The sequence below is a fragment of the Salvelinus sp. IW2-2015 genome, linkage group LG4p (assembly GCF_002910315.2).
Source record: "Salvelinus sp. IW2-2015 linkage group LG4p, ASM291031v2, whole genome shotgun sequence".
Classification (NCBI taxonomy): domain Eukaryota; kingdom Metazoa; phylum Chordata; class Actinopteri; order Salmoniformes; family Salmonidae; genus Salvelinus; species Salvelinus sp. IW2-2015.
In genome coordinates this window covers 19,456,155-19,471,202 of record NC_036841.1, presented here as the reverse complement: position 1 = coordinate 19,471,202, position 15,048 = coordinate 19,456,155, and the positions used below count along the sequence as shown (strand labels likewise).

At 42.3% G+C, this 15,048-nt stretch overlaps 1 protein-coding gene across 8 annotated transcripts in view; it reads right to left on the bottom strand.

Moving 5' to 3' along the window:
• Positions 1-13,970, bottom strand: part of LOC111960659 (CUGBP Elav-like family member 3) — a 43,124-nt gene extending 29,154 nt beyond the window's left edge. For 4 of the 8 annotated variants that reach the window (XR_002876881.2, XM_070438838.1, XM_023982780.2 and 1 more), the window contains exons 1-3: positions 13,496-13,970; positions 12,658-12,937; positions 7,135-7,217 (exon numbers count right to left, since the gene is read on the bottom strand). Coding sequence is in view for 7 of the 8 variants with exons in the window: in XM_070438838.1 (XP_070294939.1) it covers positions 7,135-7,217; positions 12,658-12,802 (228 nt within the window). In the remaining variant the exon portion in view is untranslated. Of the gene's footprint in view, positions 1-7,134; positions 7,218-12,657; positions 12,938-13,491 lie in introns of all 8 variants that reach the window. The other 4 variants (XM_023982777.2, XM_023982781.2, XM_023982778.2 and 1 more) reach the window with 3 other exon arrangements.
• Between the last annotated feature and the right edge of the window lie 1,078 nt (positions 13,971-15,048).

Here is a 15,048-nt window from a genome sequence, read left to right as displayed (position 1 = left end):
CAAGGTCATTGGCCACAGATAAAATTATCAAATCACATTATATCTACAGTAGCTTAGATTGGACTAATCATGTCAACATCATACTTTCTAAATCTTAGCTAGCAAGCTAGCAGTCATCATCATGAATCACGTCGACAATCTACTGGCAAATCCTTTTCAATCCTTGTCATATGAAGAGAAATAATTAAGGGACATATTTTGATAAAATGTATCAAACAACAAGTTGGAAATTGCAAATTCAACAATGAGTGGTTTGGAAGGATCAGTGGCTAACTGCAAGCACTGCAAAGCAATCACTAGCCTGCTATTCAGTGGAGTGGGTGTGTGGTCCCAAGTCTGGGTTTAAGGGTTTCTAACGCAAGCTTAAAAGGATAAACATTCAACATTGGCCATGCTGTCAATCCAGKATGACTTCTGCTCGCTCAAAACAACTGGAAACTCGGAACTGGGAAATCTGATTACAGTGCGTTCAAGACAACTGGGAACTCCGAAAAAACGAACTCCGAATGGGAAAATACGTTTTGAACGGTCATCCAACTCGGAAATTGCAAGTCGGGAACTCGGGCCTCTTTCTAGAGCTCCGACCTGAAGATCATTGACGTCATCATGATTTGACCTTCCGAGATCCCAGTTGTCTTGAAAGAACCATAAATCCAGAGAATGCCAGACTTTAATGACAACGTTTGATGACAAAATTTGCCCACGAAGGACCGCCATGCCACCTTCCTGTTCAAGTGAGCACAACAAGGTGAGTCCAAAAATGTATTGTATGCTGCTATATAAATGATGTAATATGTATACTGTAGCTAAGAAAGTAATACAAAGGGTATGTTGTGTAGTAAGCTGTTAGGCGTTGGTGGTGCACATGTAGCCTATAGCCTGTTTTAGAGAAATGTCATCATCGAATATTGTAAGAGCTTTCTTTGTCTGCTTATGTGCCCACTTTATTTATCCTACGGTTCTGACTTGGTGTACAGGGAGAATACTGTAAGAACGGCCCATGTTCTTAATTCTGTCACTGTACATTACAAAGGTGCTGAATAAATAGTTATATTGACTACGTCTGTCCTAGCTCGCTCATTAATGTCTTAATCGAAATTACGGATTGCCWCTTATCCGCTCGTCGTCCCCTTATGTCATAGTTTGTACATCTCAATTGTCAGTAGAAACCACATTTGTTTAAGCAAGTCAGCCATATCTGCTATGTTTTTTTTAAAGGCAGTAAATGAGGCTGAATGAACTGTTTCGCTGCCAGACAAGGCTCRGCTGATAGCCAGGTGTAGCAGTGGTAAGGTGTTGGGACTCTGCTGTTGAGACAGCTTTATGTAGGCCGTAACAGTTTGTGGGCACCGTTTGTCACCGTTATAGTGCAATTAATGTGATGTTTAGTGTTGTGTTGTGGCTTTGCTGGCATGCATTCATTTTTTTGTTTTTTTGTTTGCCCAACCAAGATTTACATGCTAAAATCGCCAGTGATGATATCTACCAGTAAATGCTAATTAAGGCAACAATGGGTTTTCAAGTGTTGGTTAGTAGGCTATTTGTGATGCGCAATTGTCATCATGTGCTGTTTGCATCAGTGGCGTAGACATGGTTTAAGCATTGTTGTGAACTTAGACCATCACATTTTTGTATTTTTTCTATAAATTAAAAAGTGTGATTTTAAGAGTGAAAATCTGAAAAACTTATAGGAAAACTCATATTTTTGGGGGCAAAATTAGAGTATACCCTCTTCTCCAGGCTCCACTACACCTCTGCATAGGGCCGATGGAAAGACAGCAGTCACACACAGCATGATGTTAAAGCACCACTACACCACTGCCATGGGCCCGGATGCAAGACAGCGTCACACACAGCATGATTTAAAGCACACTACACCACTGTATAGGCCGATGGAAAGACAGCAGTCACACACAGCATGATGTTAAAGCACCACTACACCACTGTATAGGGCCGATGAAAGACAGCAGTCACACACAGCATGATGTTAAAGCACCACTAACCACTGCATAGGGCGATGGAAAGACAGCAGTCAACACACAGCATGATTTAAAGCACCACTAACCACTGCATAGGCCGATGGAAAGACAGCAGCACACACAGCTGATGTTAAAGCACCACTACACCATGCATAGGGCGATGAAAGACAGCATCACACACAGCATGATGTTAAAGCACCACTACAACACTGCATAGGGCCATATGGACAAGACAGCAGTCACACACAGCATGATGTTAAAGCACCACTACACCACTGCATAGGGCTGATGGAAAGACAGCAGTCACACACAGCATAATGTTAAATGATAAGCAGTCCATAAACTCTGACGTAGGTCCCAATCATAATACAAAAACACAACCATTAAGCATTTCCCAATCAAAATGTACAACTATTACATCCCATTGCAAAAAATATTTCTCATTTAGCACACAAAGTAACCGGTGACCTAAAGTTTAAAGTGGACTCTGGCAGCGTTTTAACTACTTTGTAGATATGAAACAAACASACAATAATAGTCAAACATATCAAATTCCCAGTTTATGCTACAAAACCAATTTAAGAGGTTTTAAAAATAGGTTATATTTGACTCAACGTTCCATGACGTACGCTAAGTCATTGTTGGCAGAATAGATGGCTGCAGTTCAATGCATTATTAATATCATTCACCAATACATTTCTTGGCAGTCCAAAATGTTTTGCTATCAGGTTGTAAATCACAGCTGGCCTGGTACATTGTTCGCTGCCTCCATTCGGGATGCACTGTTTCAGTTTCAATGACTCAATATTCTGGATAAAAATAGACGAATGTATCTAAGGCTGGTGTCAATACAATCAAACTAAGATGAGGAAAAATAAAGACCTTCCTGACCTCTCAGAGGGGATCAGCATGCATTTCAGATTACTCTGACGTTATTCTCGCGCTGTACCGAATGATTTATCAAAACTCGCTTGGTGAGTCGATGTCCTCATTATGGTTTTACAGACGTGTTTGACACGTTTTATGTGCACACTTTATTCGAATATTTATGAAATGCACAATGTTATATTTGGTAACAGTGACTTGTTTTCTCTTGCCTCCAACCCCATTTCGACGCATGGATGTGGGTGGAGCTATTTCTACCTAAGGGTGTTCATTTAAAAAAAAAAATCACAACAGCTCTGACGAAGGCCGATATGTAAAGCTTATTAAAGAGCAGTGATACTAGCAAGAGCAGTGTGCGGGTTTCTTATTTTTTCMTATCTTATGCAACTGTTACCGTGCACCTGCAACAAAGACAGCTCAGATACGCGAGTGCCTTTTGAATACAATCAAACTAACAAGGGCAATGATCACAAGTCAGTCATAATTTGGCTAATATGCTAGTGTATCTATTTATGTACCAAGCTAAACTCACGGCGCCTAACGTTAGCTAGATAGCTAGCTAGCTAGCTGCTAGTAGGATGTCATGTCATGCCCTCATATCGTTTTTCAGTGGCTATACATAGCTAGAGATCCATGTGTCATTTGGTTAGCTAGCAAGAACTTGAATGACTGTTATCCAGTTAGCATATCTCGGTGTAAACCCTGTACTACAAAAACTGAAGAGATTAAATTAGAACATCATTGAAAACAATAATATTATTATTATTATAATCATTATTTTATAAATCCTTAGCCCTTCTTTGAAGGCCAATTGTCCCCGAATGTGTTTGGGTTAGTAATCATTTGTAGAGTGGCTCTATTGTCCCTCAACATGCCTTTATTCACTCTTCTGAATGTCTAAAGAAMCCACATGTTGTTCTGAAATATGAACAGTGAAATACTGGACATTTTCGACTCTTATTATGGTGGTGGTTTGACAAAATRACAACATGGTCTTGAATTGGACTTGCATTTGTCTTGACTCTGTCTCAGACCCCTTGTCCCATTCCCGGTCTCGGTCTTGACTGGGACTTGATTTGGTCTTGTATTGGTCTCGCTTTAGGTGGTCTCAAACACAACACTGCCCCCTCCCCCACCCTTCTACCCCACCCTTCTACCCATACCCCCCCATTCATCCAATTTCTCTTCAATTCACACCCATTTACCCTCCTCATAAATTGAATCTATTCTACATTCATCACAACAGTCTCCTCYAGTGACAGCTGTTGAGCCTTTCTACAGTGAGGTGAGCTTTCACAATATCTGTACCATCCCTTGGCTTGCACAAATTGATATCAGTGTATAATGATATGCATACATGTGCAAATGTAACACACACACACTCTTTAATAGCTCAATCAGACATGTGTGCTCAGATATGCATTAATTATTATAATCATCCCTGCTCAGACTACTCACTGCTTTTTATGCTTATASACATGGACACACAGCACACATAACAAATAGGCTATCCTCACAGGCATACTGTGTGTATGCTCAATTGTTAGTGATASAAATGAATTCCTTTTCAGACGATTCACAAAATAATGCATCTGACTTGTCATGGCAGAGTAAATGTCAAGCTTAGTCAGATATTGAAACTCAATATTTTTTAGGGAGAAGGTATTTTCTTTATAAAGATCTTTAAAAAAAAAAGCTCTGACAAAGCTGAATTAACTAAAGTGATACTGGCAAGAGCAGTGTGCAAGTTTTTATTCCCTTTATGAAGATGTAAAAATCTTTAACTTCAATCCAGATCTCTGGATGTTTTCTTCCCTGTCATACCCCCCCTTCAGCAAATCAAGTCAGTCTGAACACCTGCCCTCCCCCTCCCCCTCCCCCACTAAACACACATACAGCTGACATCCTCCTCACACATGTACAATCTCACTGTGCCTTACACACACACACACACACACACACAAATCAATCTCTGAAAACATGCCCCAGCAATACATACCAAAAAATGAAGTCTATATACATTTCATTATTCAAAACTAGTCCTAAAATATTGGAATATCATTCACAGGCGGATTTGACTAAATCCATCATCACCTGGTTATTTATTGCTAATAAAGGGCAATGGCTGGTTCTGATTTCAGTGAAGCAGAGATACATTATCATAATAAAGCACTGAAACAAGCATTTGACCCTTATCAGTAGGGATGACCATTATGAAAGCTCATCTCTAACTCCGATAGAGATAGAGGGGATAGAGGAGAGGGGATAGAGATAGAGGGGATAGATGAGAGGGGATAGAGGAGAGGGGATATATAGGTTACATTTTGGGGGATGGGGAGCAATTTTCGAGTTGGGCCATTTCGTGTCTGTGTAGTCATGTTTGTCTGCCCAGACTTTACCTGTCTCAAGCAGCTGTAGTAGAGAAGCTGACCAGACATACTGGGATGGCAACAAAACAGAATTCAGACGGCAAGGGAAAGCAGCGGAGAGATGGAGAGATAAAGATAGAGCAGACAGGAAGACATGAGTACAAGATGGGCAAAGGAGGAGAGAGAGTACAGCTGCAGATTCTTCTTTGTGTGTCTTTTTCCCCTCACTGTCTACAACCTCTCTCTTCCTCCGTGTGTGAGTGTGTTTTGACACTATTCCTCTGCCTCCATGTCAGTGAGCTTTGAGACAGATTGTCTCTCACCTGAAATTAAACACAAGGCCAGGTGCCACTCAGATCAGACCATCTGTTCATRCCGCCCGCCCTCCCTCCCTTCACTTTTTCCCCCCTCTCCTTCTTACTTCTATATCTGCTTTTCGGACGCAGCTTGTGTGTAGTGAGGACAATTAAAAGCAGTAACATTTTCCACCATGGCAGGCAGTGTATAGCTCACTAGAGACAAAGGGATGTTGAATATAAATGCACAGAAAAATAATGACATGCTTCAGCTTTATGTATTCAGAAGCGCATTGGTGTATTCGCGTCTTTCAATTACTTTCATGTAATTTCTTTGTAGCGTCAGTGACAAGAGGATGGTGAAGTTAATTKTCTGGCAGTGCAGGTGGTATTAGATGACGATTACACCACAGCTGGTAGTTGGGGTGAGGATACTACTTGTCTAGGGGGTGGTAGTCAGTGTGTAGCTAATGAGGTGGTTTTCATCATTGTGGGGGTTAAGATAGGGMACACGAGGGGGAGGTTGTTCTCGGACGGTTGTACAAGACTTGGGTGAGGAGGTCTGGGAGGGGAGTCACTGGGGAGACGGAAGAGAAGGTTAAGCGATGGGGAACCTGCCTGCTGATCTCCTCTGAGAGGTCAGGAGGGTCAGCCTAATAATATGATTTATATTGCTGCTAGTGCTAACTACCTCTCTGGCTCCCAGACGCCCCTACTAAAACCCATACTCCCTCACTGTCTCAGCGTACCAGTAAGCATTTCATTGTACCGAGTACACTACACCATGTTCTGTGTGTATGACAAATAAACTTTGATTTGGCCTACTACTATCTTAAAACGGGAATACTGGTAATAAAACCTAACAAAGAATACAACTCAGTAAACCTTAACAAAAAGAAGAGGGAGATGAGAGGAAAATATTCAGAGACTGAGTGAAGGAGMACCAGAACCCTATAGGCCCTGGTCAAATATAGTGCACTATATAGGGAATAGCATTTGGAACACAATAGTCTGTTTCTATAGAGACTGCAGAGAGAGAATGCCTGTCACCTCACAATCTGCTCCATAAATGTCACTTGGCAAGCAACACTTGCTGCGTGGTTTAACCATAAGCTGCTCTAACTTTGATTTGAATATGCGATGAGAGAGAGAGAGAGAGAGAGAGAGAGAGAGAGAGAGAGAGAGAGAGATGACTTCGGCATGACCCTAAGCTGTCACTTACAACCAAAGACGTTGTAGCAGGATGACTAAGGCGCTGACTGGATGCATCATGTCCAGGGAATATAGGAAAGCCACCTCTGACCTTCCTCTTGGGCATATCAACTCAAAGGGAAATGYAGCTCACATGTCAGAGTGAGTTAGTTGTTCTGTGGCACACTGTTGTGTCTGTGTGTGTAGTGCAGTGAGGTAGAATGCCACTTGTTCCGCATTTTGCTCATGGGAGTGTCCGAGTCCCAAATGCGACCCGATCTTCCTATGTAGTACTAGTGCACTCATTTTGACCAGGGCCCATAAGGCTCTAGCCAATAGTGCACTACATAGGGAATAGGGGGCCATTTGGAACTCCGCCAGTGTGTGCTGTTGAACGTCAGAGAGGGCACTCACCCCTGGTAGCGTCTTCTGCTCGTGCAGTGCATTCTGGGCTTTGAGTGCAGACTCTCGTTCGCAGTATGTCAGGAAGGCACAGCCTGGGGTAGGATTGAGGGTACATTATACCATTAAACAAAGGATGTATTTGTATACTGTGATACAACAGTGGACAAAGAGAKATTGCAGCAGGTTGCACTGTGATTTTAAAGGGGAAGTTGTTGTTTTTCAACCAATTCTCTATTTTTCTATGTAAATGGTATGTGAAAGAAGGGTCCAGACACCTTTTTGGTTATTTCACGTTTTTGAAAAACTTACCCCAAACAGCAAATCACTTCCTCATCCTGGTTGTGTAGTTTGGGGTCCCCAGAAAAAACATGAACAAAGGCTACAAAAACACCCAAATACAGTGCCTTCAGAAAGTATTCACACCCCTTGACTTTTTCCACATTTTGTTGTGTTACAGGCTGAATTTAAAATGTATAAAATGTTGWTTTTTTTTGTCACTTGGCTACAGCCAACACCCCATAATGTCAAAGTGGAATTATGTTTTTACAAATTAATTCAAAATGAAAAGCTGAAATGTCTTGAGTTCAATAAGCATTCAAACCCTTTGTTATGATAATCCTAAATACGTTCAGGAGTAAAGATTTGCTTAACAATTCACAATAAGTTGCATGGACTCACTCTGTGCAATAGTAGTGTTGATTCGATTTTTGAATGACTACGTCATCTCTGTACCACACATACAATTATCTGTAAGGTCCCTCAGTCGAGCAGTGAATTTCAAACACAGATTCAACCACAAAGACCAGGGAGGTTTTTCAATGCCTCGCAAAGAAGGGTACCTATTGGTAGATGGGTAAAAATGAAAAAAGAAGACATTGAATATCTCTTTGCGCATGGTGAAGTTATTAATTACACTTTGGATGGTGTATCAATACATCCAGTCACGACAAAGATAAAGGCGTCCTTCCTAACTCAGTTGCAGGAGAGGAAGGAAACCGCTCAGGGATTTCACCATGAGGCCAATGGTGACTTTAGAACAGTTACAGAGTTTAATTGCTGTGATAGGAGAAAAATTGAGGTTGGATAAACAACATTATAGTTWAAAAAAWATATATATTTTAATTTAATCTTTATTTTACCTAGGCAAGTCAGTTAAGAACAAATTATTATTTACAATGATGGCCTACCGGGGAACAGTGGGTTAACTGCCTTGTTAAGGGGCAGAATGACAGATTTGTACATTGTCAGCTCGGGGATTCGATCCAGCAACCTTTCGGTTACTGGCCCAATGCTCTAACCTGCCGCCCCTGAGTTACTCATATAGTTTCTCCAAAAGTAACCTAAATGATAGAGTGAAAAGAAGGAAGCCTGTATAGAATGAAAAAACATTCCACTGCAAAAAATGTGGCAAAGAAATTAAATTTATGTCCTGAATACAAAGCGTTACAGTATGTTTGGGGCAAATCCAACACAACATGGAGTGCCACCCTTCACATTTTCAAGCATGGTGGGGGCTGCATCATGTTATGGGTATGATCGTCATCGGCAAGGACTACAGAGTTTTTTAGGATAAAAAAAATGAAATCGAGCTAAGCACAAATTCACCATTCTGCAGGACAATAACCTAAAACACAAGGCCAAATATACACTGGTTGCTTACCAAGATGACATTTCTGAGTGTCCTAGTTACAGTTCTTACTTAAATCAGCTTGAAAATCTATGACAAGACATGAAAATGGCTGTCTAGCAATGATCAACAACCAACTTGACAGAGCTTGAAGAATTTTATAAAGAATAATGTGCAAATATTGTACAATCCAGGTGTGCAAAGCTCTTAGAGACTTACCCAGAAAGAACCACAGGTGTAATCACTGCCAAAGGTGATTCTAACATGTATTGACTCAGGGGTGTGAATACTTATGTTAATTTGATATTTCTGTATTTCATTTTCAATAAAAAAAAATAGAAATTCAATAAAAATGGGTTTACACTTTTTTTAACCTGAAAATAATATATATATACTAAGTAATATACAGTGGGGAGAACAAGTATTTGATACACTGCCGATTTTGCAGGTTTTCCTACTTTCAAAGCATGTAGAGGTCTGTAAAAAAAAAAAATCCCAGAAAATCACATTGTATGATTTTTAAGTAATTAATTAGCATTTTATTGCATGACATAAGTATTTGATACATCAGAAAAGCAGAACTTAATATTTGGTACAGAAACCTTTGTTTGCAATTACAGAGATCATACGTTTCCTGTAGTTCTTGACCAGGTTTGCACACACTGCAGCAGGGATTTTGGCCCACTCCTCCATACAGACCTTCTCCAGATCCTTCAGGTTTCGGGGCTGTCGCTGGGCAATACGGACTTTCAGCTCCCTCCAAAGATTTTCTATTGGGTTCAGGTCTGGAGACTGGCTAGSCCACTCCAGGACCCTGAGATGCTTCTTACGGAGCCACTCCTTAGTTGCCCTGGCTGTGTGTTTTGGGTCGTTGTCATGCTGGAAGACCCAGCCACGACCCATCTTCAATGCTCTTACTGAGGGAAGGAGGTTGTTGGCCAAGATCTCGCGATACATGGCCCCATCCATCCTCCCCTCAATACGGTGCAGTCGTCCTGTCCCCTTTGCAGAAAAGCATTCCCAAAGAATGATGTTTCCACCTCCATGCTTCACGGTTGGGATGGTGTTCTTGGGGTTGTACTCATCCTTCTTCTTCCTCCAAACACGGCGAGTGGAGTTTAGACCAAAAAGCTCTATTTTTGTCTCATCAGACCACATGACCTTCTCCCATTCCTCCTCTGGATCCTCCAGATGGTCATTGGCAAACTTCAGACGGGCCTGGACATGCGCTGGCTTGAGAAGGGGGACCTTGCGTGAGCTGCAGGATTTTAATCCATGACGGCGTAGTGTGTTACTAATGGTTTTCTTTGAGACTGTGGTCCCAGCTCTCTTCAGGTCATTGACCAGGTCCTGCCGTGTAGTTCTGGGCTGATCCCTCACCTTCCTCATGATCATTGATGCCCCACGAGGGGAGATCTTGCATGAAGCCCCAGACCGAGGGTGATTGACCGTCATCTTGAACTTCTTCCATTTTCTAATAATTGCGCCAACAGTTGTTGCCTTCTCACCAAGCTGCTTGCCTATTGTCCTGTAGCCCATCCCAGCCTTGTGCAGGTCTACAATTMTATCCCTGATGTCCTTACACAGCTCTCTGGTCTTGGCCATTGTGGAGAGGTTGGAGTCTGTTTGATTGAGTGTGTGGACAGGTGTCTTTTATACAGGTAACGAGTTCAAACAGGTGCAGTTAATACAGGTAATGAGTGGAGAACAGGAGGGCTTCTTAAAGAAAAACTAACAGGTCTGTGAGAGCCGGAATTCTTACTGGTTGGTAGGTGATCAAATACTTATGTCATGCAATAAAATGCTAATTAATTACTTTGCAGAGACTTTGATAATACAGGCCGCGATTGATATGTTGAAAACAATGTGTGGGGAGGCAGAGGCACAGAAACTCACATCAATACCTTTGTCAGATAACACTGTAAATTAAGAATTTATGCTATTGAGGAAACTGACTGAACGACTCAAAAACTCCCCAGCTTATGCTCGCCAAATGGACGTTAGCTGTGAGGGCTGAGATGCTCATGTATTAGATGCCCATGCATTGACTTTTGTCGGGGGATGCTATTTGTCTGGGGATGCTATTTACGAGGACATATTGCTCTGTCTCACGATTCCCGAGCATGAAACGGTATAGGGGATGTTGATGCTGCGTGGCTATATTGACGAAAAACAGATTACACATGGGATCGAATGGTGGGCTTTTGCGCAGATGGGGTTTCATCTATGGCGGGATGGCGGGCAGGCCGGCCTCTGCACTCTAGTTATGAATGTGTCTCCCTCTGCCATATGGACGCGTTCTATGATACACCGAGAGCAACTGGCGGCAAAAGAGCTGAGCACAGAACTGGGAGATGTACTGCAGCAAGTAACTTCAATTGTAAACTACATCAAACCACATCCACTGCGTGCACACCTGTTCGCAAAACCACGTGGAGATATGGGATCAGAGCATGACAATGTTCCATTCCACACCGAGGCTTGGACGTTATCGAGGGGCAATGTTGGAAAGATTTTTCGCATTGAGAGAGGAACTGTTGTTTTTCACAATATATGTAAATGCACCTTGGCATAGATTCCAAAAGCGTCTGGAACTTCCTATGTGGAAGCACCCCATGCTTTCATTATACTTTGTGTCCCTCATTTACTCAAGTGTTTCCTTTATTTTGGCCTGTAGAATGGACAGAGAAGAATCGCTCGAGATGCAACAAAATGAAAAATACAATTTCATGACACAATTTTATATGTACAACATCTAAAGACTTGCATCACTATACTGAGAACTTTGCCAAGGACATATTTGGGTGTTTTGGGAGCTTTTGTTCATGTTTTTTCAYGGCCCCCCATACTAGAGAAAGAGGGATACCTAGCCAGTACAACTGAATGCATTTAACCCAACCCCTCAAAAACATGTGAGATCACAAAAAATGTGTCACACCCTGATCTGCTTCACCTGTCTTTGTGCTTGTCTCCACCCCCTCCAGGTGTCTCCCATCTTCCCCACTATCCCCTGTGTATTTATACCTGTGTTCTCTGTTTGTCTGTTGCCAGTTTGTTTTGTTAGTGAAGCCTACCAGTGTTTGTTCCCCTGCTCCTGTCTGTTCTTGCTCCTGTTTTCTAGTCCTTTCTGGTTTTGAACATTCTYCCTGCCCTGACCCTGCCTGCCGTTCTATACCTTGCCCTACCTCACTGGATTATTGACCCCTGCCTGCCCTGTCCCTGAGACTGGCTGCCATTCTGGACCTTTTCCACCCTCTCTGGATTACTGACCTCTGCCTGCCTTTGACCTGTCGTTTGCCTGCCCCTGTACTAAAAACAAACGTTGGTTTCTTCGACACTGTCTGCATCTGGGTCATACTTGAAACCTGATAAAAGGTATCTGGACCAATCTATAACATGCCATTTACATKAAAAATMGAGATTTGGTTGTAAAAAAGAGAACTTCTTCTCAACAATGACACCCTATTCCCTATATTGAGCACTACTTTTAACCAGAGCCCTATAGGTCCTGGTCAAAAGTAGTGCAATACATACGGAATAGGGTGCCATTTGAGACGTACCCATTGGTTCAGCTGGTCCAAAAACAAAGACAAGCTGGCAGGTGCACTTATGAAATAGATTTATTTTGTAGGCTGGCCAGACTGGCCATATCTGCCAGTGGCCATGCACCTGTTACATAGGTAGCATAGCCTAAATATCCTCAATCATATAGCCTAAACAATGTCTCATGCCTGACAGCAGGACTATGCATTGTAACTTACAGTAAATGTCCATACTAAGGAAATAGGGATTCAATGCACAGTGTCGGAGACAACATATTTCTATAGAGCTGTGCATTATATAATAAAGTATTTCCGTGCGCTCTACAGCATAGCCTACACAGTAATTGTTTCCTRTCCCCTTACCTTTGTGCATCCCTGTGTATTTGTCCTTTATCACCGTCAACTCATAGATCTTCCCGAACTGTTCAAAGATGGGTTTCAAGTCCTTCTCCTCAAGATTTCGGGGTATCTGCCCGATGAAGAGCTTGATTGCATCGGCCTCCTTCATTGAGACGGTGTGGGATTGGGGCTACCCGTTGCGCACCGAGGATGGACACTGAAAAGGTGGTGAGAGCAGGGAGCAGGAAGAGCCTATAGCTCTTTGGGCGAGTTAGAGATGACGGGCAAAYGCTTCAACTCGGTCCTGGAGACGAGGAGAGGGACGATAGAGGAACAGATGAGAAGAAGAGCTCGATACTAAATTATTAATTCATTCTTAAATGTATAATAACTTTCATTTTCTTTACATTTTTTGAAGAGCAGGAACAATCTGGTGTAGGCTGACTAACAAAAACATCACGGTCACCAGTTGGTATAGCTATGCAAAATATCTTGGAATGTTGAAATTATAATGAATTGCAATTATTTTGCCTATAATGTTTTTTAATCTGTCCCCAAATTTGATAAATTGATAACCAATTATGTTCTGACTCAGATATATATATATATATACACACATATACACATATTTGTTTAAATATTTACATGAATGCAAATAATTATAGACATCGAAGTAGCCTACTCCTTTGTTCAACCGTCTATGGGTCTAAACTGCTGGTTTAAACCCATAGGCTATACTGTCACGTTGTGTCAACGTATAGCCTCTTCGGTCCCTTTGTCAAGATGGGGTGACAATAACAATGACTTGAACATAATCTGTCATTTTACACCACGTCAATAGGACAACAAAATAATCACCTACTATTTCTCTATGATCCTCCTTCTTCTTAAGGTTCGTTGCTAGCTGAATCCCCCCTTTCTCCTCTGTTCCCTATCAAATAGGGTTTCTTTTCGGTTTGTGTCTATTCTCCAGTTCAATTCATTTGTCTAATGTAGGACCCCTCTGAATCCGTGCCTTGACAAGTTACCCCCAAAAGAGCGCACGTAACAAATCGAGCGACGTCCTTCTTCATCTATAAACATGAGCATGTGATGCTTTCCCCAGTAGTTTTGTGTGGGTGTTATTTGTGTACAAATCCTGTTTACCACATTAAATACACACAAATTAGGATTTTATATAATAACGACAACCTCTGCGATTATTCAAGCGGTTGGTGGTTATAAGAATAGACTCCCTATGATCCAACACAGGAAATGGGAGGCTATTGCTGCCGCTCGCTCGCGCGCATTGGCTGGCTCTCTGTCTGTCTACTTAGTTGCATTTGACGTCGTAAGCCGGTGTCTCCCTCCCGTCGATCTATTGCTGCCAAAGGGCCAGGGTTCGGGTCTGAAAGCGCGCTTTTGACTGCACCTACAGTATTGCTTRGGTACTGCAGGTTAACTGAATTACGGCTGTTTAAGACAATTCCCATGTATGACCCTATAGAGAAGTAGAGAGATATAGTCCCAACGATGCCAGAGATGCGACCCAGTCGTTAAATGTTTTTGTTCTAAGGGTGCGTTCGTAAATTCCCTCTGGAGTGCCAGAGAGTGCTCAGGGTGCGCATTCCCTGGGCATTCGTAAATTCAGAGAGTTGTCAGATTGTCCCTTCTTACATTCAGAGCGCACACTGGATGTGGACGCTCTGGCCGAGTAGGGTTGATCCCAGCGTTCTGACCTCAACCACAGTCAAGCACCCAAGCTAACTGGCTAACGTTGGCTAGCTATTTCAAGACACAAATGAGAGAACACCTCACTCTGACRATTTTACTCTCCCTAGCAGAGCTGGTTAGGCTGTTTTCAAGCTATCTAGAGCATTGGTGACTGTAACTATGCTACTGGCAACAATTTAATGATGTTTTTTTTTGCCAGCGTTTACTGACACCGGTCATATGTAGCATGTTCGTAAATTCATCAATTAAAGGCCCTACATGGTCAATCCGAAAACTGCAGTGGCCATACCGTATTTACTGCATGTTGCCTATGCAGACGTCAGAGCAAACATTATTTGGGGATTTTAAACAGCAGAGCTGTTGTGAAGGAAGTTGTCAAGGAACTGAGTTTGTGTTTATACAGGACCTCCCGCCCCCACCTACCATCAACCAATCATGTCAATGGGGCGATATACTGGAGCCCTCTGCATTATTAAAACATTTTTGGAGGACACGGTGATGCGGTACGGAGCTCAATTTGCCCTCTGCGTGCCTCCAGAGGCTCTACAATTGCGTCACACCCTCCATACGGAGCCTCCGACCACATTTTCGGTTCAAGCATAAATTTGCTTTTATTCTGCAATCTGGCACTCTCAGACGAGAGTGCTCTGACATTGGAAGAGATAGCCAGAGTGAATTTATGAACGCACCCTAAATCTATGG